Source organism: Carcharhinus amblyrhynchos, chromosome 11 (genome assembly GCF_965287045.1).
Source record: "Carcharhinus amblyrhynchos chromosome 11, sCarAmb.v2.hapA, whole genome shotgun sequence".
Taxonomy (NCBI): domain Eukaryota; kingdom Metazoa; phylum Chordata; class Chondrichthyes; order Carcharhiniformes; family Carcharhinidae; genus Carcharhinus; species Carcharhinus amblyrhynchos.
The window spans coordinates 3,970,899-3,996,899 of NC_137334.1; the positions used below are offsets into that span (position 1 = coordinate 3,970,899).

The 26,001-nt window shown below is 42.8% G+C and overlaps 1 protein-coding gene across 4 annotated transcripts in view; it reads left to right on the forward strand.

Annotated features, from left to right (window-relative positions):
• LOC145349855 (diacylglycerol kinase beta-like) overlaps positions 1-26,001 on the forward strand; it is a 534,763-nt gene that overhangs the window by 369,412 nt on the left and 139,350 nt on the right. For all 4 annotated transcript variants that reach the window (XM_080198449.1, XM_080198452.1, XM_080198451.1 and 1 more), the window contains one exon: positions 15,440-15,504. In XM_080198449.1, the coding sequence (XP_080054575.1) occupies positions 15,440-15,504 (65 nt within the window). The remainder of the gene's footprint in view (positions 1-15,439; positions 15,505-26,001) is intronic.

Sequence of the window (26,001 nt, forward strand, 5' to 3'; positions counted from 1 at the left end):
GTGCAGAATCACCGTACCTGAAGACAATGCTTTCCTTATATATGTTAACTTATTTTTGCTGAGGGTTTTTGATGAGCCATCAAAAAGGAGGATACACCTTTCCCTTGTCATTCTGAGTTTGATTTAGACCTATCTTTCAGAGGTGAAAGGGCACGATGCTACGAGCATTTCCAAGTAAGGAATTGTGTGCTTACAGGATGTTTGTTAATGAGGGTTATACAGATGATGATAGGATTGCTTTAGTGCTTGAGACATGGTGTTAATTATTGTGCAGCTGGTGCCCTGATCCAAATTTGAACTGACTGTGGAAGTAATTACATTTGTAAATTAGAAACCCATCAATTAATGTAACTTGAAACTTTGCATTTCATTGGTTTAATTTCAGAGTCATCAGAAACAAAATTTATGAGGCTGATTTTTCTTAAATATATTAACAACATCTGAGGATGCTCTCCTAAGATTTCAAACTTTGAAGACAGTGAAAACAATTCAGTTTAATTGCGATCTAGAATAACAGAGGATGCATTGAATTTGTTTATCAGGTTACGGAATTAATTCCAAAATGTTTTTATATGGTTTCACACCAATGTTCGGAAACGAGTTAAAGACAGTGATTCATATTTAAAGCACCCTGTTGTGTTGTACACAATGATCATTAGGCACAGAATGTTTAAGGACCATAGGCATCTCTCTCTCCAATTGGAGAGAAAGAGAGCAGTGGTGATGTAGCTTGAGAGGCAACGCTTCACATCAAGTGTGGAGCAAGATGAGAAGGCTTGCCTCCAGGAACTATCACAGCCAGTACCAGAATTGAACCCATGTTATCATGCGCCATATTCAAACCACCTAGCCAACTGAAGCTAACAAACCTTCCATTGTGTTGTAGGCAGAAAATTGCTTTCACAAAATGGACAAAGCACAAATCTGAGATCACTTAAAAACCAAAATGATCAGTCCAAAGGAATAATGTATTAGCAACGTAGTTGACTCTCAGTTACCTTCCAAGGGCAACTGGGGATGGGCAATAAATATTGGCCAGCCAGTGACACCCTTGTCCCATGAGTGGATTAAAAAAAAACGTATTAGCAAAGAGGTAGTCTATTAACTGTTTTCAATAATGCATTTTATAATGCTCCTGCATTTGTGTCTCTGTCAGTCCTGTATGCACCTTGTTTTCTTGCCAATGCTTGTCCCAATCTACTTTTCAATTTTAATTCTGTTGTCTTCCAGTCAGGTGGTTTTGACAGTCAAATTAAATATGGCACTTATTTCTAAAGGTGATGACTGAACTGATGTTGATAGTCTGGAAGAAATAAAACTAGCTCTCCTTCAATCCAATTCCAGATGATGTCTCACTAAAGATACATACAGTGCTCCCCAGTGAATAAAGATCTTGAAATGAAATACTGCTTTCTCTTAGTGTCAATTCTTGTTTCAGATGCTTTCAAGTCAGCCAAGGAAGTATTTTTACTCCTGTCCAGATAACACATTAATTCATCATTAAAATTGATGGTGTTTGAAACCATCACTTACCTTCATGCTGTTTCAGCCATTGATATGCCAGTCCTCCAACAGTTTGATTTATAATCACATACAAAGTGTTGGAAGCTCAGGGAAAATCATGCGATTGTCCTTTATGATTACAGTAATTGTAGTACTGAGGCACTGCTGGCTTTAACGTACAAGTGTTAGCTTTTGAAAAAGTTTACACACTAAGGAAGATATCAGTTTTGCTTATTATAATCTAGGTTAAGACCAATTTCTTCTTTGTTCTAAATATAATTAAAATTCAAGAAGATGGATTTCGTTGCTGAGTGTTAAACATGATTATTTAAGGCTCATAACAGTGGGATCGATTTGTTTCTGAGGTACCTTAGATGGGCAGTTGGTAAGGGAGCCCCATTGCACCCACCTGATGATATTGATAAGGGCCCTGATTGATCCTTTTTCTGAATCAGCTCATTTAGATACTGAAGATTTAAGGTCATTTATAAGAGCTGCAAGCACTTTTATCACCTTGCTAATATGCCATTTGGGTGAGCAGGAGATCCGGCAAGGCAAAGATTGAAGAGAGCCTGAAACAGCACTTTGATTTGATTTATTATTGTCACACGTATTGCTATAGGATGAAAAGTACTGTTTCGTGAATGCTATACAGACAAAGCATACCATTCATAAAGTACGTAGGGAAAAGGAAAGGAGAATGTATACAATGTAGTGTTACAGTCTTAGGGTGCAGAGCAAGATCAACTTGATATATGGTAGATCCATTCACATTTCCGGGGCAGAGAAGAAGCTGCTCCTGAGTCAGTTGGTATGTGATCTGACTTTTGTATCTTCTTCCTGTCCAGGGTGTGTGGAGGGTCCTTGATCATGCTGGTTGCTTTTCCGAGACGGCAGAAAATGTAGACTGAGTCAACGGTTGGGAGCCTGTTTTGCATCATGGACTGGGCTGTGTTCACAACCCTTTGTAGTTTCTTGCAGCCTTGGTCAGAGCAGGAGCCTCACCAGGCTGTGATATCCAGCAAGGATGCTTCCTGTGATGTGATGTTAGTACCTTTAAGAGTTTTTTTTTAATTCATGCTCACAGCCTTAGGTGATGTCATTGCTGGAAGAAGAAAAACTGTGTACAGGCCGGGTGACAGGGATTCATTTTCAGCTTCAGTTTGAAGTTGCAAGTTTGAGCTTTTGGGTTTTAGAAGGGACAGCAAGCTAAGAAAGGTTTTCCCTCTCTTTCTGTTGTTCTGAAAATTCTGTTGGTTTCCTGAAGGATGAAAACCTGCTGTTGTTGGGGCTGAACCAGAATCTCTCTGGCTTTTTGGGGAGCTCTCTTATCTTCACACTGTTCTGCGTCTCAAGAACATTTGACTGCAAAATTCAACTAATGGCCTCAACCCCATTGTCACATGAGCAGCAGACTTTGCTCCATTGAAACTGTTTAAAGGGTTTTGTCAGTGGCAAGGGCTTTGATTTGATTGGAACACATTAGATATCTTTGTGAAGGGTTATACATTATAGTGGTTGTTTTGTTTCTTGTTTGTAAATGATAAAAGTTCTTGCTAATTTTCTTACTTACATGTTGACTATATTCTTAAATAAACTTTGTGTGATAAAAGCTCCCTGGTGGGTCACTGGAGTCATACCTGAAGTGAAACATCTCACGCTTATCCTCGCCAAATTCAAGATATAAAACTTACGATTCAGGCAGGCTCCATAGAACACTTTGGAGTTTCTGACCTAAACCATAACAATGGTGCATGTGTAAAAATTGGTGAGAGTCATAGTGGACATGCCAAACTCCTTTAGCCTCCTAAGAAAGTAGAGGCATTGATCAGCTTCCTCAACTGTAGCATCGGCGTGGAGGGACCAGGACAGGTTGTTGGTGATCAGGACATGGTAGGGAAAGTTAAAGGGTACGTCATAGTAATGGTTTGAACTTCAGGGTGCCTTTAAGACTTAGAAGTTCCCAAAGTAATAAAGAAAAAGACATTTCCAGACGCAATTCCAACTTGAATAATTTATAAGGCCTTTAAAGAGCACTGTGAAAGGTTAATTCCCAACTATGGCTTGTGGACAGATTTCAGGTACAGTATCTCCCATTGACAGAAAAACAGTCGTAATGTCATAAGATCTTCAATCAATTTATTAATTAGGCCCCCATCCGTTTTGAGGAAGAACATTGGCCCATGTGAAAATCAGAGCTCACTGACAGATTTGCAATTCCCATATCACATTACCACACTGTTCACTTTGAGAAGTGGGCATGTAGCGCAGTGAATATCAGCTCCAGCTTTCCTGATCTAATTGATTTACTCCCAACTGTTTTTCCTAACAGGAGATTATGTGGCAATGACAATGCCTGTTTGTGGAACAAACTTGTCCTTTAATTGCAGAGCTGTTTCCTGGCATGATTTTGCAATTCTGATTCTGGGCGTGTGTGCGCTACAGAAACCTTCTCTCTGCGCCACAGTTTCTACAGTAGCCAAACAACAGAAGAAGAACTGTACGGGCACAAGCTAGAACATAGCGAGTTGTTTTAACGTCGTGACTTGTGGCTGTGTAGCTGGGCAGTGCATCATTCTCCATAGCTGGGAAAGGTCCATGCAGCCTGGTGAATATAAAAAGTGCTCAGACATAAACAGATGAGCTGAGCCATAAATTAGTTTTTAAACCATCAAAGGTCATCCATTTACCATTGCTGATTCCTGAAGAATTATGAACAAAATGTTAGTATTACCCGTCAAGTTGATTTTTCATTTTCTTAGTAGCCCACTAGGTTATATTTAATTTCTATTTAATTGGAGTTATAAGAACATAACATAAGAAATAGGAGCAGGAGTAGGCCATCCAGCCCTTCGAGCCTGCCCCGCCATTCAATAAGATCATGGCTGATCTGAAGTGGCTCAGTTTCACTTTCCCGCCCTCTCCCCATAACCCTTAATCTCCTTGCCTACCAAAAACCTATCTACCCGTGTCTTAAACATATTTAGCGAGGTAGCCTCCACCACTTCAACGGGCAGAGAATTCCAGAGATTCACCACCCTTTGAGGGAAGAAGTTCCTCCTCAACTCCGTCCTAAACTGCCCCCCCCCCCCCGCCCCCCTTACCTTGAGGCTGTGCCCTCTCGTCCTGCTGTCCTTTCTAAGCGGGAAGAATCTCTCTACCTCTACCCTATCCATCCCTTTCATTATCTTATACGTCTCTATAAGATCCCCCCTCATCCTTTAAACTCCAATGAGTACAGACCCAGTCTATTCAGTGTCTCTTCATAGTCCAACCCCCTCATCTCCAGAATTCATATTCATAGAATCCCTATAGTACAGAAGGAGGCCATTCGGCCCAGCAAACCTGCACTGACAACAATCCCACCCAGGCCCTCCCCGTAACCTCACACATTTACCCTCCTAATCCCCTGACACTAAGGGGCGATTTAGCATGACCAATCAGCCTAACCCACGCACCTTTGGAGTGTGGGAGGAAACCAGAGCACCCAGAGGAAACCCACACAGACACAGGGAGAATGTGCAAACTCCACACAGACAGTGACCCGAGGCTGGAATTGAACCTGGTTCCCTGCCGCTGTGAGGCAGCAATGCTTGAGATGCTAGTATTGAGATACTGTTAACGATATATTGTATGCATCCAAAAGTAGCATATGGTGTAAAGTAAGCTTTTGTTTATTAATAAAAGAATTTGCTCTGCTGGAGAAAGTGATGCTCAATTTAAGATGTGAATCTTGTAAAATGCTCTTGTATCCTCGCTGGAAAAATCCCAGAGTCCATAAAAGGAGCTTCAGTATCAGTGAAAATCCTTGGCAAAACTCTAAAGACAAAGTTCAAAAAGATAAACCGTATGTATTCTTAAAAATAGACAAGTTTAATAGTTTGGAAGAAAGTTCCAGCTTTAATACATTCTTCAGGGATTGAATAAAGAAGCCATTCAAGATATGCTTTTGATCTTTTCCTGCACTTTTTAATCCCTTAAGTGTGTTCAAGTTTGTAATATACTCCCAGATATCTTTTATTCTTTATAAAAAAATATATATGCTTAGCTGTCTTTTATTCTTTATAAAAGTATGTATGTTTAACCAGATTTGTAACTCTCCTCATAACTTAATGAGTACGTCCATTGAGCAGCTAAGCAGGCTTGGAAGACCCCAGGATTGAGTGCCAAGTTGACTGACTTCAGCTAGGGGTAACGCAGTCGGCCTCCACCTCATTGGAGAGAGGCAATCAGATACATTTGCTACACTGTGAAGGGATTGGAGTAGGCTTGACTATGATTCATTTCCAGCATCTCCAACTTTCCCACCTTCTCCCCCACCCCTACCCTGTCACTGCGGTTGCATGACCTCTGCTGATAGTTATTGTCCAGACTGTAAATTCACCGTCCTGTAAGTGAAATACTGCTGGATCATTGATGGGGCTTTGTGACGGATACAGGTGAGATTCCTTCCCACCATGTAGCACCTTTTTTTCTTTGGCCCCAAAGAGTCCCTAATCTTCACAAGACCCGACGGTCGATTTGAATTGGCTTGAAGGCGCTCCAGACCATTTGAACTGTTCCTTCCAGAATACGGACTGCTGGAAGAGAATGTGCAACGTATTACTAATGGAAACACATGTTGTGTGGGCCTCCGGGGGCGGCGGCCGGGGGGGGGGGGGGAGGGGGGGGGTAGCCAGATTGCTTGGCACTTCCTCACTTTCCCAATTCCATATGGGAAACCATTCAAACTGTCAGATATTATGCAGCTGTCTTACCCACACATATGCTGTTGAGAGAGTTGCATTTCCCCTTGGTAAGCTGGCATCTTCAAGAACTGCACTAACCCAGATGCAAGAAGACTTTCATTCTTTAAGCGGCAGACTTACCCGGGAGGCGCTGAGTGGCTTTCAGAGAAGGAACTGAAGGTCACTCACAGGGCTGAAGTTTAGCTCCAGGTTTGGGAGCCCAACAGCAGGGTCACTTGAGAATCCCAGCCTGGCGTTCCCTTGCAACCTGAAATCTGATTTGATTTTTGTAATGGCCAGCCAGTTAGTGGCCAAGTTGTGTGTAAGCTGTTCAGTGAAGAGCTGTGGGCATGCTCCTATCGGAGACCTCCCTCCACAGGGAGATCAGCAGCCCCACTGTGAGATAGGAGCTGACAGTGTGGCAAATAAGAAGAGAAGGAGGCAACTACCGAAGAAGTTGAAACTTAGCACAGTTACTATGGGAGGAGTATTGGCTGCAGCAGGGGGGGATGGCTTTGAAATGGTGCTGGAGTGCATCATACTGGTCTACTGGTGGAAGCCAAACTCCACCCATTGACCAGATTTGGCCAGCTGATGGGAAAATTTGTGTTGGCTTCAAAAATCGGCCTTCAAAGGCCCTTCACTTGTCTCAATAAGCTAACCACCACTGATGGGCCAGTAGCCATCATCACCCGCCCCACTGGCACCAAAGTAGCAAGGTCCAACATGGCCCAAAAGGAGGAACACACTGGCAACCCAGCCAGGTACAGGAAATTGGGCCGCACAGTGGCTAAGTGGCTAGCACTGCTGCCTCACAGCTCCTGAGATCCGGGTTCAATTCCACCCTCGGGTGACTGTCAGTGTGGAGTTTGCGCATCCTCCCCGTGTCAGCGTGGGATTCCTCTCGGTGCTCCGATTTCCCCCAGAGATGTGTAGTTTAAGTGGATTGACCATGCAAGATTACCCCTTAGTGCTCCGAGATGTGTAGATTAGATTGGATTAGCCATGCTAAACGTGTGGGATTACACGCTTTGGGCAGGGGATAAGGCCTAGGTAAGGTACTCTGTTGGAGCAACGATGCAGACTTGATGGGCCGAATGGCCTCTTCTGCACTGTAGGGATTTTATACGTCTATAATGCTATATTAAAAAAAAACTGCAGCCTTGCCTGACTCCTTCAGAAATCAACAGTTTAGTCTGTAGTCTTTGTGCCTCCTAGACTGATATTCAAAACTGTAGGAGTTGGGAACACAATTGAACATGTGAGACATAGGAGTAGGCCAGTTAATCTCTCAAGCCTTTCCCTCATTCAGTGAAATCAGAATTAATCTGTGACCTAACTCCATATGCCCATCTGCCTTGATACTTTGAGTTAACAATTTATCAATAAATATCAAATTCAAAATTAACGATTGATTGAATACTGACTACAGCTTGCAGAAGAAAGTTCCAAACTTTGACCACCTTTTCTGTTTCCTAATTCCACTTCTTGAAACTTAGTCCAAAGATGTGCAGGTTAGGTGGATTGGCCATGCTCAACTGCCCCTAAGTGTCCAAAGGATGATTTAGCAGGGTAAATACATGGGGTTACAGGGAAAAGGCCTGGGTAAGGTACTCTATCAGAGAGTTGGTACAGACTCAATGGGCCTAATGGCCTCCTTCTGCACTGTAGGGATTCTATGAGTCTATGAAGTTCCCCCATCCAGATTGCCCAACCAATGGAAATAATCCCTCCTTTTCTATCGCAACAGTACCCTTATAATTTGGAAAACCTTGATCAAAATCACCCCTTGATCTTTTAAAGTACAAGGAATTCAGTTCTGGTATGCTTCCTCGTAACTTAACCCTGGTAAGTCTGTGCTGCACTACAGGGATGACTCCTGCACTTTTGGCATTGCTGTACATCACTAACCAGCTGTCAGGCCGCATACACCTCCTTCCCCCCTCCCCTCAGCCACAGTCCCCAATCCCACCATGACCAGGAATCTCAGATCTAGGTCCATTTGCCGTGGGTTTGCCAATCCTCTTGGGATTGCTTGTGGTCCCTCAGTCCTAGTGCTGCTGGATCTGCTGCACTGCCAACCAATCAGATTGCTATAAGAACATAAGAAATAGGAGCAGGAGTAGGCCATCTAGCCCTTCGAGCCTGCCCCGCCATTCAATAAGATCATGGCTGATCTGAAGTGGATCAGTTCCACTTTCCCGCTTTCTCCCCGTAACCCTTAATTCCCCTGTCTATCAGAAACCTATTTACCCGTGACTTAAATATATTCAACGAGGTAGCCTCCACCACTTCAACGGGCAGAGAATTCCAGAGATTCACCACCCTTTGAGTGAAGAAGTTCCCCCCTCAACTCTGATATAAACTGCACCCCCCCCCCCCCCACCCCCAGCCCTTACCTTGAGGCTGTGCCCTCTAGTCCCGTTGCTGACAGCTCTCTAAGTGCGGGGCTTCCCTGAGAGGTGCAATGACTTCTTTAGGCCTGTCACCATCAGCGTCCTGTCGCGAGACAGCCCTTTAAAGTCAGTCATTCACAACCAACCTACGCCTAAAAAATTGAGATTGGGTGCCTCCTTGTGGGGCAGGTAGCGAACTGTGAGTGGAGTGGCACAGCTCAGACAGTAACTTTTGAATATTGCCATTGAACCACCCTGAAGTTGCTGTATCATTTAGGTATAAATAATGGCGAGGGCAGTTAGCCCCATGGTCATTCTGACAGCAAATTAGAAAAAAGGTTGATCATCTGATCTGAGTATGTTTGTGAGGGTGGAATAAGAGACTGTGTATGTGAGTCAGTCAGCTAATGGGTCCACATTGTAAATTAACATTTATAGCACCAACACAGTTCCTCAGAGAAGCATCAGTGTCTAGTCTCCAGATAGAGAAAATCATGATGCAACAAAGTGATTAACATGAGTCACTATACCTATGACATTCATGGAAGTAATTAAGATATTTTAATTAATTTAATCTTGATGTTATCCCATAAAAACATCCATAAGCCTGAAAGGTGGAAAGAAAAGTCAGATCTGTGCCAACAATAAACATTCCTGTCTAGTTATAACTACTGTTGTTTCTGGTTGTACTCATTTGCTGACAAGTTTTGCTTCCTCAGTTTCCCATTTCCAAAACTTTGCCAGCAAGTCTTTCTTCCCAAATCTGTGCCCATCAGTTCCACAGTTCCAGTGGATGGCTGAACCACAACAACCAAGTTCAATTCCGAATTAGCAAGGGAAGGATTGGCTAAAATTCCCAGTCAATATCCAGCGTCGCCTTGTAGGGTTCTTTCTTGCCGGACGGAGGACAGGACCAAGCTCAGCTTTGATGTCTCACTGAATCACAAGGGGGACTTGCACATGGTCAACTGGACAGCAGAAGGTGCCTGCGGGACTGCACGCAGTGGAGTCCATGAGTTCAGCAAAGAAGGGAAGAGAATCCCCAAAGGCAGTAACAGCAGGAGGAGGAAATAATTTGATACCTTTCTTTGCTTGTGTGGCAGTTGTAATCTTTGCTAAGTAGTTTCTTGCCTCACGTTTATTTATATTTAGGAACCAGCTGTTACTGCTGGAAAATTAATTACTTAAATCACAGGGTTACCTTTTAAAATACTTCATATGGCAGTGTTTTAATTTCTAGTGCACACGTTTGCTGTCAGTAACTTTTCCAGTGTGTTTACTCCACTCACAAGACAGCCAAATGATATAGCACCTGCTGCTTACTGGCCTATTTTCTATTTCGCAAAAGATCTCATTGACAATGAAGCAGCCTGTGTCCAACTGCAGCAGGGCCTGAGGAACAGCAGGCCACGGACTGACAAATGACATTCGCATTTAGAAATGTCAGATAATGGCCACTTTCAAGAAGGAAAAGTCCAGTCCCTCCTCTGATTTTCAGCAATATATTGCCATCACTGATCACCCCCAACATCCATGCCCTGGGCATTGCCATTGGCCAGAAGCTGAAGAGGTCCAGCTATATCAACGTTGTTAACACAGGCAGGACGGAGGCTGTGTATACTGTAGTGGGAGGCTCACTTCCAAAACCTTCAAAGCTTTTCCATCACCTGAGGGTCAGAAATTTATTATTTGATGAGGAATGCCTGCCTGGGCGGACGCAGCAAAATAACATTCAGGGAGTTTGATGCAATCCGCAACAGAGCAATCTGCTTAATCCTCAGTTGGTTTATTAGATGAAATATTCTATCTACCCCACCTCCCCCCCCCCCAGCAGCATATTGTGGCTGCAGTATGTGCAATCTACAGAATGCAGAACAGTAACTCACCAAGGTTGCTTCCACTGTTCATTTAATCTTTGAAAAGGGTTGTCATGGGAAAAACATCACCTCCAAGCTCATTTCTAAGTCGCACTTCATCCTCACTTGGACAGATAACATAGCTCTTCTATCATCAGTGAACATATATCCTGGAATGCTCAAACTAACGGCATCTTCAATAAAGGGAGTGCAATAGTTTAAAGAGAAGGCACACTCACTTCTTTGTGGCATGTCAACAATGCCCTCATCTTCAGAGGAAATATGTATTTTACAAATTGGTCTTTACTCATCAGATAGTCCTGATGTAGCTGTATATTTTTATTAATTTCAGGTTGGCTTAAAAGGTTAAATCTTGCACAATCGGGAACAAGTTACGTGACAGAAAATCAGTAGCGCTCACACTCTGAGGTACTGAGCCCCTCTGTGCCCATCTTGTTACCCAATGCTTGCATCCAATCTAGAGAAGCTTTTGGATGAGGATGCGTTTCTCTATTTTTTTCCCTTTCCCCCTTGCGTTCAGTTTTCCATGCACCAACTGTAGCTGAGATAGCAGCTGAAACCAAAGCCTTGTCTGTGTTGCTCATGAGCCCGGCTTCAGCTGTACGTGAAAGCCCTGTGACCACTTTCAGATCTTTGCTACCTGTAGTGGGCCCCGCATTTGACGCCAGTCTGTAGCAACGTAGTCTGAGCTTGGCAACGCAGGAGAGTGTAAGACCAAAAACAGCATGTAGCCATGTCACCAGACAGTGGTACTCCAGCGTGCTAGTGCATCACTTGGATTAAAACAATTTTCTGCAAGTTACTTCAAAAAGTAAATTCAAAGTAAATTGCCTTTGCAATTTTGCTTAATTTTTATTTTGTAATTGCTTTTCCCATTAAAATTTTGTTTGTATTTATCCATCTTGAAAAGATTGCGGTTTTCTTTGTCTTTTGTTTTCATTATCCTACTTACTCCTGGAGCAGAAAGTTTCCTCTCTCTACTTTATAAAGAAGGTTCTTTATCATTTTCATTGCACCGTACACGGAAAATAAATTTACTCCTTGCCAACAAAGTGGCTTTCCTTATGCAATCTTCAGACAGCAGGTAGACCCTTGAGCTTTGTCGGATGCTCTTGTAATGCAATAGACTTTTCCAGCAAAATGGACAAGCTAACAATGCAACAACAGCAATGTGGGATCAAATTAGATCAGAAACGGCGACTGCAGCTCAGTAGTTTATGAATGACATGTGAGTCATAAGGTTATGTTACCATCTTTAACTCCCTTCAGGCTGTCTATTTTTATTATGCCGAATGTATTTTAAATTTGGTTTTGCCCTTTTGTAAATTCCTTCGGATCCCAGTGAAGGTGGATTGTCAGTACATATTCCAATCCTTTGTGATGTAAGCAAAGGCACGTTATCAATCCCGAAACTGGCAGAAAGGATTACATATAGGAGGGAGATAGTAGTGAAATAAAGAATACTAATTCAATTGAGCAGAGCTGGAGGCTGAGATTCGATTTTTAACCTTACCGTCAGCTTTTGATCACCTATTTTTTTTTGTATACCTTTTGTTACTTATAATGTGCATCGCAAAATGGGAATGAGTTGGTGAAGAGGTGGTAAATATAGTCCTGAAGGATTGTGAGATCACGTGACAAATGTTCTTTCGTTCCCCAGCCTATCATAAAATAATAATTCTGCAATATGCCATTAATGTTCTTGGGCTACACCCTTGAATGTGTTACGTTGATACGGTTTTGTTTCCATTGTCATCTGTAATGTTTCCATTATTATACTTTGCAGTCACATTAATCATTTATTAAGAACCAAAAAGAAGTCTCTGTTTATTGTGTAACTATTTCAATTTATCTTCAGCACATTAAAAAGACTGAAACATCTTACCAAAAATCAGCAAGATACTTATTTGAATTATTGTAAATTCTTCATCCATTAAAGGAGGGAAAGTAAACGGCACAGTCACTGCCTTTTCAAAAGGCACTCCTTTTAAGCAGAATAAATCGATTCATTCTGCTTCTTTTTAATACATATTTTGCTTCTACATTTCTACAAAAGCAAATATTTCTTTTGGCTCTTTATTTATCACATCAGGCAAAATGTTTGCGTTCACCTTTTAAACTTAAGTGGGCTGTATCTAGATGTAAATACATCCAATGATCGTAACTCAGTGTCAAGTTGATCAATTCTGCTATTTAAACGTTGGGTTTATAATTTTAGGTTTGCCTTAAAAATACTAATCCTCAGTAGCGTTTTGCATGTCGATATCTATGAGATCATGCTGATTACATCTGGTGTAACAAAATTGCAGGAGTGGGACTAACCATAAATGTATGGTTGTTACATCTTGAACGATTCATTCATCTGAAAATAATTAGTGCTTGAGTCTTTTTTCTAAGTCTGGGCGCTGTCAGAGGAAGTATCAGTAACAGGAAGTTGGTTACAGAGTGGTTTATTTTTTTTCCAAAACTAAATTTAATTCTTAATTCTGCTTAATAATGCTGTAGTTCCAATTACACATTCCACGTTACCCAATATTGCGAAAGAAGTAATGGTCTGAATTTTTCGGCGCTTGGGACGGCGTGGAAAATGCCTGTCGTGCCGTCAAATAGATCGTGCTGACATGGGGGGGGGGGGGGGGGGGGGGTCGTTGTCCCAGTACCACATCACAATATTTCAGGAAACGGATGTGCCCATAGATGTGCGGGTTAGGTGGATTGGCTGTGGTAGATTGCCCCTTAGTGTCCAGAGATGTGAAGGTTAGATGGTTTAGCCATGGGGAAATGTATGGGGTCATGGGGATAGGGCGGAGGAGAAGATCTGGGTCAGATCCTCTGTCAAAAAGTTGGTGCAGACTCAATGGGCCTGAGTGGCCTCTTCTGCACTGCACAGATTTTATGATAGATAGTAAAAAAGGTGATGATAAAGAACCTAATTTTGGAACAAAACCAGGAGAATCAGCAAGTTGCAACAACTTAATAAGGAGTCTCTGGATGAATTAATGCAAGCAGCACCGAACCCAGTCGAACAACATCAGTGGGTGAAAAGGGGAACTTCACTCTTTTATTGGCTTAGTTTTCTTTGTATCCCAGCACTCAGCGTGTAACGAGATTTGAAAATTACTAGTGTCCCTTAATCCATAGTCCCAGAGGGACTTGGCTGGCCTTGCAAACTGCAATCACTGTAGACATTTAAAGCTTTAACCTAATGGACCAGTCCCAGGAATACTTTATAGCAGTTCCAGGGGGATTTAAGTGAAATTAAACTTCCCTGCGCAAGATCATTTTTAATGGATTCAATTGACATTTGGAAACGCATGAGCAGTGAATGAATATGTAAATTGTGAGGGAAGTCACATAACAAATGAGTATTAAATGTGATGCTCATTAGATGAAATGCCAATTGTCTTTCTTTTGCAATTAAACAGCATGTAAGGTTAAAAGACAAAAATAAAGGATAACGTAGAACTTTGTGTGTTTTTTTGAATTGCAGATTGGTGAAAATGAAATCTGAATTGTGATGAAGTGATTTGCATTACAGGAGGGGTTTTCACTGTATGCTAATACATGTGACAATAATAAACCAAATCAAAAACATGACACAAAACATACAACATCGGGTTGTAGAGTGCTAAAGCATTTCAGCTTTTCTATCAGTCACAAGGAAATACAAAGAGTTTTTTTTTATTTGATTTAATTCAAATGAAGTCAATCTGGGTAATTAACAGTCGCATGTAAAGCAGGTTCATATGCTTCCCATTACTTTTTGGTGTTCATGCAGTTCAGTTTTGAAAAGGTCATTATTATCCTGTCCAATTTCATCACACCACATCCATTCAAAGCCACATTCTTCACAGCTGTTGTGGGTGACAGGCAAGAGCAAATGTGAGCTAATGTTGCACACAATAGTTACTACCCTAAGGCATCGTTGCATGAATTTGACTAAAAGGTTATAAAAGGACATGGACAAAATCAGGCAGGCAGAGCTTAATGTGATGAAAGATGGCCTTTGGACAGAAGAATTTAAATCAAAATATTTTCTTCATGATCCCAAATGAGTAGCTAACTGAAGTTTTTAAAGTTTATTTACTAGTGTCACAAGTAGGCTTACATTAACACTGCAGTGAAGATACTGTGAAAATCCCCTACTCGCCACACTCTGGCCCCTGTTCGGGTACACTGAGGGAGAATTTAGCATGGCTAATGCACCTAACCAGCACGTCTTTCGGACTGTGGGAGAAAACTGAAGCGCCCAGAGGAAACCCACACAGACACGGGGAGCACATGCGGACTCCACACAGACAGTAACCCAAGTTGGGAATTGAACCCGGGTCCCCGGCATTGTGAGGCATTGAGCAGTGCTTAACCACTGTGCCACCGCGCTGCCCTTGCTGTGTTGGAGCAAAGGAATCTGGGTGCCATACACTGTGCTGATGAAATGTCCACAATGAAATAAAATTCCACAGTCATCTTCCTGTTGCTGTCCTGCCCCCAACTAACTAAGTTTGCTTTGAGATTGGTGGGGATGTGCAATTGCTACGAAGTGGATAGTAGAGTCATATTTATGATGAGGCTAGATGAGCATCTTGAGGGAGATGGGAATAGAAGGTTATGCTGAAGGAATTAGCTAAAGAAAATGTGGAGCTGGTACAAGTGGAGCATAAATCACATTCTGCTCAGGTTGGGCCGAGTCACCTGTTTTTATTCTGTGTGTTTTAAGTAATTGCATCTATGCACAATATCTTCTGACTCTGTCATGCAATGCTACAGCAAGAGCTTTTTTTTAATTTAAGTCAGTGAAATGCATAACTTGGACCAAAATGTATGAAGTATAAAATGAGGCACAGCCCAATTCTACATCACGTAACTGTATTGATTGTTGTCCTTTTTGTTTTTGCTTCTTGTACACTATTAAATTTTTGAAATCTTTTTTCTGCAGGATGCATCAATTGCTCATAGATTTCACGTAATGAGAGAAAAGCATCCAGAAAAATTCAACAGCAGGTAAGAGTTCTTTTTCTCTATTTTATTTCCAGAGAGACTGCTAACTGAGCAGCTGCAGTGACAGTAATAAACTTTCATTAGATGTTGAATATTGAGATAGTGTTTCTTCATTCCAATTCATAACTGAATACATGCGAAAATGTTGATTCAATACACTTTTGTTTGTTTCTGCTCGTTATCTGTCTGGCTTACATATAGTTTAAGAATAGTCATTTGGTAGTACAGAACCAGAGTATTGCTGAAAAAAGGGATATGTCGAAATTTTTTGTCTTGCACCCATCAGGACATACACAAGAATGCCAAATTTCAAAGGGAGCAACAATTTATACAGAATGAGAAAAGGGTTTTGATTGGTTTGCAAGTCAACTCAGGTCAAAGCGTTGCAATGGAGAGAGCACCTGGGCACTATTGTCTTCTATGCTTCTGTTCAGTTCAAAAAGGCGCATTGCCCGGACGTTTTGCTTTTGTCTGTAGAGAAAAGAGCCCCTGTATGGGACCATGTGTAGTTTCAAACAAACTGAGGCACATTGTGACCCAACTGAAGTTGGTTGTTCGCATAATTCTTAACGCAGTCAAGATTGTTCAGCAAGTGCTGTCCAATCATGGAATCACGCCTAACATTAGACATTAAGTTCTGAGTTTTGCAACCACAAGTTGATTGAGTTTGGTGAGTTCTCTGTCTATTCCTTCAGTGGTGTAGTTTAATAACTTATAATTATCATGTATTCTAGCATAGAATAAAAACAGAAATAGCAAGGCTTGAATTAATGACCTGTCAGCGATATAATAGGGTAAGAACCAAGTTGAGTGAACAATTAGATGGAATGAATTAATATTTATGAACTTTTATTCTGTCTGATTTTAAAATGGTGGTTGGGAAATTGTTTATTTGAGTGAAAAGTGATTAAAACAGATACTGTGGTGTTCCAGCAAAGATCTGTTTGAATGTTCTGCCACCTGATGAATATGAATGTATAATTCCAAGTTAGAGAAATAGTTAATGAACTGATCTTTTATTGGTTTATATTTTCATAACTGAACCAAAAGGGGCAATCCCTGGATCATTTTGGATCAGAAAAAAGTAGCTTATGATATAACTTGATAGTACTGCAGACCACCTAACAGACATGTTTAATTCTTGATATTTCACTTTTTCGACAGAAACATTCATCCATCTATTTTTAATGCATTAATTATTTTAACTTGTACATTTGCAAGCTGCTTAGCTGCATTTCATGGAGAAATGTGAGCCACATATCAAGCTGCAGCTAATACACCTGATAATTTGTTTGTATCTCAAGTTTCATATGTTTAAAAAATGGTTATTCCGTCCAATCCTGTAAAGCCACAAAGTTCAAACAGAAAAAGCCAGTAAATAAGAAATAGAAGTTGATCTACCGCCAATTTGCCTGGAGTTTGTGCGTTAGATTACTGTGATAATTTCAGCCAGGCTAATGACTAGAGTACGAAATACTTGATGAGTCCAACCCCTTAAAAGAGATATCTGGTGACTACTAATTGATGGTTAAATCAGGAAGTCACATGCCCCCTTTTACAGGCAGCATTTAGCAGGGGGCAACTGAACAGCTGGCTGCGTACAGGTGTATGGTGTTGATAAAGTAACTTGGTGATGGGGCTTTTGCCTCTGTGGAGTTATTACAGTGGCGACGAGGAAAAAGGAGTGACCTGAAGGAACTTGCCGAATCACTGCACAGATTGAAAGTAAGCCATTGTTGAGAAAACATGCCGCTTTGTGGGACATTGGACTCTTTTGACCTCGCAGTGAAGGACTGGGCCCAGTAAGTGGAAAGGATTAAGTATTTCTTCAGGGCAAACGACGTAATTTCAGATGAGAAGCAAAGGGTTATCCTGCTGACTGCATGTGGACCAGCAGCTTTCCCGATTATGCACAGTTTAACTTCCCCAGAGGCACCGAACACAAAGTTCTTCCAGGAGTTATCAAACTTAGTTCAAGAATATTCTGACCCTAAGCCATCCCTGATCCTGCGGAGGTACCATTTTTAGTCCACGTTTAGAAGAGCGGGGGAGTTGATCACCAGTTTCCTAACAAGGCTAAGATGTCTGGCGGAGGCTTGCGAATTCGGGGATACACTAAATGAGATGCTCTGGGACCAGTTGATGTGAGCAAATTTCTGGTATGACTATACAGAAACGCCTGTTGGTGGAGGCCCAGCTGGACTGTAAACCGGCATTACTGCTGGCCTTGTAGATAGAAAAAGCAGCAAGCAGAGCGCATGAGCTCCAAGGTATCCCAATGGAGGTAGAGGCCAACACCAGGGAGACTGGGTTAGAGAACTACCACTACAGGGCAGGCCACTACATAGCAGCCCTCCGGAAGGATTCGGATACAAGGGAGCCCAATAGAATCCACCTAGAAAAGGTCAGATTAAACCCAGAGTGACAGCAGTTCCTGTAGAGCCCCCGCCCAACACGACATTGTGATGGTTGCCAGTGTCAGGATGCACAGAGGAAAAGCAAGCCTCCTAAACCAACATGGCCAAAAAGAACACCTCGGCTGAGGGACAGGAAAATGCACCACCTGAAAACCGAGGTGACTTGGGAACAATTGGTTTCTAGTAGTTTGTTAAATACTTGAAACTTGAATTCTCTTCCCATCACCAGCAGCGAGTTTCCCATGTTTAGGCCCTTCCCACCGCTCACTAAACGCAGGACAGGGTTTCCCGCCAGCTGGAGTTGGACCCGCAGCCTCGGGGCCTTCCGCCATCTCGCTTGCTCCAACGAGCTCCAGTAAATTCTGCCCATTAACTCAACTACACTATCTCTCCGCAGGCATTACCTGATCAGCTGGGTATTTCCAGCATCTTCTATTTTTATTTCAAATTTCCAGCATTCGCAGTATTTGGCTTTTATTTTACTTTGCAACTCCTCAGTAGAAGTTCTCTTTAAACAGTGGGCAAAGGAATGTTATGCAAATACTTCATGGAGTTGCCCACTAACATTGTTGCAGCTGTATACAATGGTTCTAATTTAGTATCCCTGAACCTGGTTCCTAATGCCAACAAATCACATCCAGAAGTCAAAATGGATTCCACATCTCCAGATAATCCAAATAAGTTTTCTTTGTTGTTCTTTTTTATACTGATTGTTGAATTGAATTGAATTGGTTTTTTTACCTCTTTTCTCCTCTGTGTTCCAGTGTTTGTAAAGACGACATTTTCAGTCACTTCTGGTTGAGAGATGGATAAATCAATCCAGATTCTATGCAGCAACCATTCATAGAATCCCTGTACAGCCATTTGGCCCATCGAGTCTGCACTGACTCTCCAGCCGAGCATCTTACCCAAACCCTATCCCTGTTACTCCACGTATTTATACCGCTAGCCCCCCTAACCCACACATTTTAGGATACAAAGGGGCAATTTAGCATGGCCAATCCATCTAACCTGTACATCTTTGGAGTGTGGGAGGAAACCAGAGCACCCGGAGGAAACTCGTAGAGACACGGTGGAAATACGCAAACTCCACACAGACAGTGACCCAAGTCTGGATTCAAACCTTGGGTTTCTGGTACTGTGAGGCAGCAGCGCTAACCACCGTGCCACCCCTGTATGTATGTGGCAGTGATGATGTGGGTATGCCGGCGTTGGACTGGCGTAAACACAGTAAAAAGTCTGACAACACCAGGTTTTAGTCCAACCTATTTATTTGATAATATACTCACAAGCTTTCGAGGGGACTGCCTCTTCGTCACCTGACGAAGAGGCAGTCCCCTCGAAAGCTTGTGAGTATATTATCAAATAAATAGGTTGGACTAAAACCTGGTGTTGTCAGACTTTTTACTGTATGTGGCAGGACATTGGGTGAGAAGGGGATCGGGCGTTGTTTCTGCTGGTACTCAATCGCTGGGCTCACGGATGAAGTATGCAATCTGGTGGGAAACCAGGAGGATGAACTCACAGCAAGGGATCGACATTGCCAAGAGAGGAGAAAATTGATGGAAGGAAGGGGAAAAGGCCTGATTTGCTGAATGTCAACTCAGTGGAGTCAGGCCTACTTTGGTCATCTTTCAAAGAACCTCAATATAAAAGGATATTAATTAATTCCAGTGAGCTCTGCTGCTAACAAACTAAATGTTGTATCAGTTAGGTAGATATTCTTATGATAAATGGCATGGAAGCAGAAAAGCCATCTGCAGCAATGCCCAAGGTATGAGTATAATAATTGTTCCACCTATGCTGTATCAGAGAAATCATAAGAGACTTATTAAAAGACCCCTGGCTGCAAAACTTGGCTCCAAAAAATCAGTAGTTTTTCCACTATGTGGTAAGCAGTGCACTTTTCAACACAAACCTATAATAGAGATTTCAAACCTGGCCACTTCAGAAGTGGCTGCAGAGGAAAACAGGTTGTACTTTTTCAACCTACATAACTCAGCAGATGTATGAATGGCTTGAAATTGAGTTACTTTAAGCTTTTTTACATCTAGTGATTAATTTGCCAACTATTTAATAATGAGGCTTTCATCATTGTTTTCATTGAGCTGCGAAATATGCTGGAATTTGGCAGCTGTGTGTTTGACTCATACAGGAACCTAACATATAATGCTGATTTTTTTCTATGTGAAATGATCAACACTCCTCAAGCCTGTGCAACTCCAAATTCTGCACCGCAGATCAAAACTTGGCATTCAAATTCCTGCTTCAAAAAGCTGCAGCTGGGGAAATATCAAAGAAAATCCAGTTTTCTGTTCTGCTTTAATTAAACTCCAAACCATATTGCTTTGTTTTAAATGATGGGTTTTTTTTTCCATTCAGAGCTGTGTTTAGAATGGGGGTGTAGGATTTTTTTTTCATTTCACCAACCCACCTATGTTACGTTACAGGAGAAAAATATTTACTAGTTTATTATTTGGAAATGTAAGCTTCAAAGGTAAAAAGAAGGACCCCCACGGACATGGAACTACCCCCAAGCCCAAACCCCCCATCACAACGTCCCCTTCACGGACACAGATCTCTGACCGCCCCCAACATTCTCAACCACCCTCCAACTCAGAATTCCACTCCCCCATCACCTGATCCAGAAACCACCATGGAACTCCTAGCACCTCCCCCCCCATGGAATCCACCCTGGGAACTGTTCCCTTCATGGGCAATGCTGAGGACCAATGCCAGGGTACTGCCCGAGCAGAACTCTCCCCCCGTTCCTTGGGGCTGTACTCCCCTGTGCGGGGTCTGCTTGCGAAGTGGGCGCTGTAGGCGTGCAGTCCAGTATGGAGAGGCAATCGATCATAAACCTCTGATACACATATGTAAAGTTGGGGTCCCCGTTATGTCATTGGTGGTGAGTGGGGACAGTGGAGTTGGGAACATCCCCTCCCGCCTTCACTAAAGCCGTTTGGTGTCTACTGTCGAAAATGGCCGTGGAAAACCTCTCCCTTAGAGCATTGTGCTCAGTTCTGGCCTCCAAATTATACTGTCGAAGGTGCAGAAAATACTTACAAGGATGACAGCAGAACTAAGAGGTGTTAGCTATTAGAAAAGATTGAACAGGATAGGGCTCTTTACTTAAGGAGACAGGCTGACGGAGGCACTCAAAAGAACTGTTCCCAGAATGGAGTTGTTGAGGTGAATAGCCTTTAAGAGGAACCGTGAGACAAAAATGGATGGGAGCATATGCAGATGGGGTTAAATGAAGGAAGCTTTTGTGAAACATAAACACTGATAAACACCAGCTGGGCCTCATTTTCTGTGCTGTAAATTCTACACAATCTCTATTAAATTAGCAAGGACAGATATTCGATATGAGAGCTTGAAGGAAATTGCCTGTGTAGAAATAAGAGTGTAGAAGGAGAGCAGCCAAGAATACAGAAGTATGTGAACAATTTTCATGTGCATTTATGGATGCGATGGAAATATTAACTCGGGAATTATTTTTTTCGAAATCCCCACTAATTCAGTGAATAGAATTCACTACCTAACAAACTGAAGTCATTGATCAGCTTACACTTTCCCCTCGCCCTGTTTCCTTTACCTTTCCCGCCTCTCTTGCAGCCGTTGGCCTGTTACTGTTGTACAATTCCACAGGAACCAGTTGCCCCTCAGTACCTTTGGCAATTCGCTGTTATTTATATGTGTGAGTTGAAAATGAGCATCATTATGCATTTGTCTAATGGTGGGGATACCACGACCCTAAGACCATAAGAAATAAGAGCAGAATTAGGCCCCTTGGCCCATCGAGTCTGCTCCACCATTCAATCACGGCTGATATGTTCCTCAACCCCATTCTCCTGCCTTTTCCCCATAACCCCTGATCCCCTTATAACAACATAAGAAATAGGAGCAGGAGTAGACCATCTAGCCCTTCGAGCCTGCCCCGCCATTCAATAAGATCATGGCTGATCTGAAGTGGATCAGTTCCACTTTCCCGCCCTCTCCCCCTAACCCTTAATTCCCCTGTCTATCAGAGATCTATCTGCCCGTGACTTAAATATATTTAGCGAGGTAGCCTCCACCACTTCAACGGGCAGAGAATTCCAGAGATTCACCACCCTTTGAGTGAAGAAGTTCCTCCTCAACTCTGTTCTAAACCGCCCCCCTTTATCTTGAGGCTGTGCCCTCTAGTCCTGCTGTCCTTTCTGAGCGGGAAGAATCTCTCTACCTCTACCCTGTCCATCCCCTTCATTATCTTATACGTCTCTGTAAGATCCCCCCTCATCCTTCTAAACTCCAACGAGTACAGACCCAGTCTATTTAGTCTCTCTTCATAGTCCAACCCCCTCATCTCCGGTATCAGCCTAGAGAACCTCCTCTGCACTCCCTCCAAGGCCAATATATCCTTCCGCAAGTGCAGCGACCAAAACTGCACACAGTACTCCAGCTGCAGCCTCACCAGTGCCCTGTACAGTTGCAGCAAGACCTCCCTGCTTTTATATTCTATCCCCCTCGCTATAAAGGCCAGCATCCCATTCGCCTTCCTGATCACCTGCTGCACCTGCAGACTGGGTTTTTGCGACTCGTGCACAAGGACCCCCAGGTCCCTCTGCACCGTAGCATGCTGCAGCTTTTCACCCTTTAAATAATAATCCCTCCTACTATTATTCCTGCCAAAGTGGATAACCTCACACTTGCTAACGTTATACTCCATGTGCAACTATTATTTCTTGCAGATTGTGTTTAGTCTACAAGTTTGGACCTGTAATACCCACAAACGAGTTGCTTATTAATCAAGAACCTATCTATGTCTGTCTTAAAGACTAAATATGATTTCTTCACATCCATTGTTTACCAAGGGATGTGCCTCAAACTAGGTATTCACTTCATCAATAAGACCACTTATTTCCACCTCCATAACGTCACCCAGCTTCACCCATCTCAGCTTGGGCAGCACGGTGGCGCAGTGGTTAACACTGCTGCCTCACAGTGCCAGGGACCCGGGTTCGGTTCAATTATGACCTTGGATGACTGTGTGGAGTTTGCACGTTCTCCCCATGTCTGTGTGGGTTTCGTCCTGGTGTTCCTCCCACAGTCCACACTGTGGGTTAAGTTGGTCATGCAAAATTTTCCCTTAGTTTCGGGGGGATTAGCTGGGTAAATACAGGGCTGGGTGGGATTGTTGTCGGTGCAGGCTCGATGGGCTGAATGGCCGCCTTCTGCTTACGTATGGTATGCTACTTGTCTGCAGATGAAACCCTCATTCATGCCTTTGCTACCTATAGCCTAGACTATTCCTATGTACACCAGGCTGGCTTCCCACATTCCAGGCCAGCACAGTGGTTAGCACTGCAGTATCACAATGCCAGGGAGCAGGGTTCAGTTCTGGCCTTGGATGACTATCTCTGTGGAGTTTGTATGTTCTCCCTGTGTCTGCCTGGGTTTCCTCTGCATGCTCCTGTTTCCTTCCACAGTCTAAAGATGTGCAGGATGGATTTGCCATGCTCAATTGCCCCTTAGTGTCCTAAGATTTGCGTGGATAAGCCAAGCAAAATATGTGGGTCACAGGGATAGGGTGGGGATGAGATAAGATACTCAGACTTGGTGCAGATTTGATGGGACGAATGGCCTCTTTCTGCACTGTAAGGATTCTATTCTATGCCCATAAGCTCAAGATTATCCAAATCTCTTCTGCCTGTGTTTTAACTCTCACCAAGTGCTCACTGACCTATATTAGCTCTCAGTCAAACAATATCTTGATTCTAAAATTCTCATATTTGTTTTTAAATCCCTCTGTGACAACTCCTCTCCCTATCTCTGTATCTCCTTCAGCTTGCAAAATATTTCTGCTCATCTATTTCTAATTGTTACACATTCCTAATTTTAATCTCTCCACCATTGGTGGTCATGCCTTCTGTTGCCTAAGTCCTTAACTCTGGCAATACCTCTCTACATCTCTCGCTACCTTGAGACATTTTATTACAGTAAGGGTGCTATGTAAATGTACGGTCTTGTTCACATTTGTATGCTCCTGTCTCTGCCTAGTCAAGACCAGAAAGCTGGCTGACATTTCCCATCCCTAACCCATGGCGGGGAGCAGGGTTCAGTTCTGGCCTTGGATGACTATCTGTGTGGAGTTTGTATGTTCTCCCCGTGTCTGCCTGGGTTTCCTCTGCATGCTCCTGTTTCCTCCCACAGTCTAAAGACGTGCAGGATGGATTTGCCATGCTCAATTTCCCCTTAGTGTCCTAAGATTTGCGTAGATTAGCTGTGCAAAATGTGTGGGGTCACAGGGATAGGGTGGGGAAGAGATAAGATACTCAGAGTTGGTGCACATTTGATGGGACGAATGGCCTCTTTCTGCACTGTAAGGATTCTATTCTATGATTCTGTGCCCATAAGCTCAAGATTATCCAGTTGTAGAGCCCTATTGCTCCCCAGTTGAGATCAAATCTTAGGCCTTCCAAGCCTGTATATCACATCCAACCAGAGGGTAAAACTCACTTGAGACATCATTAATGTTTTGCTCATGTTTGATTGTCTTAAAGTCTGGCCAAAATATCCTCAGACGGTAGTGGGAAGTGCCAGTTACAACTCATATAACAGTAAAATGTCTTTTGGATCAGTGTCAAGTACAGTATTGCTTCTGAACAGGCAACTATTATTTCTTGCAGATTGTGTTTAGTCTACAAGTTTGGGCCTGTAATACCCACAAATAAGTTGCTTCCACTTAGGGATTCCAAGTTCCTGTTATACAATGTGCTACTCAGAATCTGTCCCCTGGCAATCTAAATTTACGTGTTCAGGCACTTGTGAACGTCTGCCATGTAGGTGGGTATTTTCGTTAGCTATTTGAGTGACTTCCTTTCAACTGCTGCACGTGGTTCTTCAACCTTTTTATATGTTGGTACGTACTGCAGCTATTTAAGGTTGTGACTCATCAGTAGCGCGCTTTGTACTGCACTCGTTAAAAAAACTTATTATTTTAACTTAAATCACTGACAGTATTATAATCGAAGATCCAATAGGTCTGTTTGGAATCAGGGCCAGAGAGAGTTTTTCTTTAAAAGCCTGGGTTGCGGAGATATGGCTTTATACAATGGATGGGGAAATATGTTTCCTCTGGCGGGGGAGAGCTGTTGACGAGTGGACACAGACTTAAGAAATTTGGGAAAACGCTACAGAGAGATGAGATTTTTTTTTATGCAGCATCTTATGATCTAGAAAGCACTGTCTGAAACGATCATGGCAGTGGATTCAATCATAGCTTTCAGAAGGCAAGGGGATGTATACATAAAAAAGAAAATGTTTGCAGGATAATGAGGAAATTGAGCCCAATTGGATAACTCTTTTGGAGAGCCAGCATGGACTCGATAAGCTGAATGGTCTCCTTTTGTGTTGCAGTTTAGAACTAAGTAGATCATTCAGTTCATACATGATTCAGGATGAGCCACTTTTAGCGTGTTTTTTTTTAATGCAAACGTTTTTTCCCCAGTTAACAGTTTTCAGTTAAGAATATTAGCCCAGATCTCCCGGTCTGCAGGCATACATTCCATGATTCAACCTGCAACGGGCAGTTCCTCTGCTCCTTGGGACCCTCCACTTAACTCCGGAGTCAAAGTTAGGGACTTCTCACAGTTCTGTGAGACTTACCCAGGAAATGTTTGTTAGAAAAATCCTAATCCAACTTCTGCGTATCTGACTCCCCTTCCCAAATCAGTCACACTGACTCCCTGACCCAACCAAACTACCTCTCCTGGCCATGCTACCTCCCCCACCAAATAACTTGACTATTGTCCCAACCTAACTGATCACTGACCCATTTGCCACCCTGCCCACCGGCGACTTCACCTATCTATCGCCTTACCTGTCGCCCTCCCCACTGCACCCGACCCAATTACTGACTGACTTCACCCACCCTGCCACTCTGCCCATTCGCTCATTGCCCATTCATCTACTCACTGCCATTCATCCATTAAACTTGTCTTACAGCAGCTCCTGCTGTAAAAAAGGGGATGTGGCTTGTCTTCCGCCTCGATGACCTGGACTCTTGTATTTAATTTTTTGGATTGGTACTGTTACACTT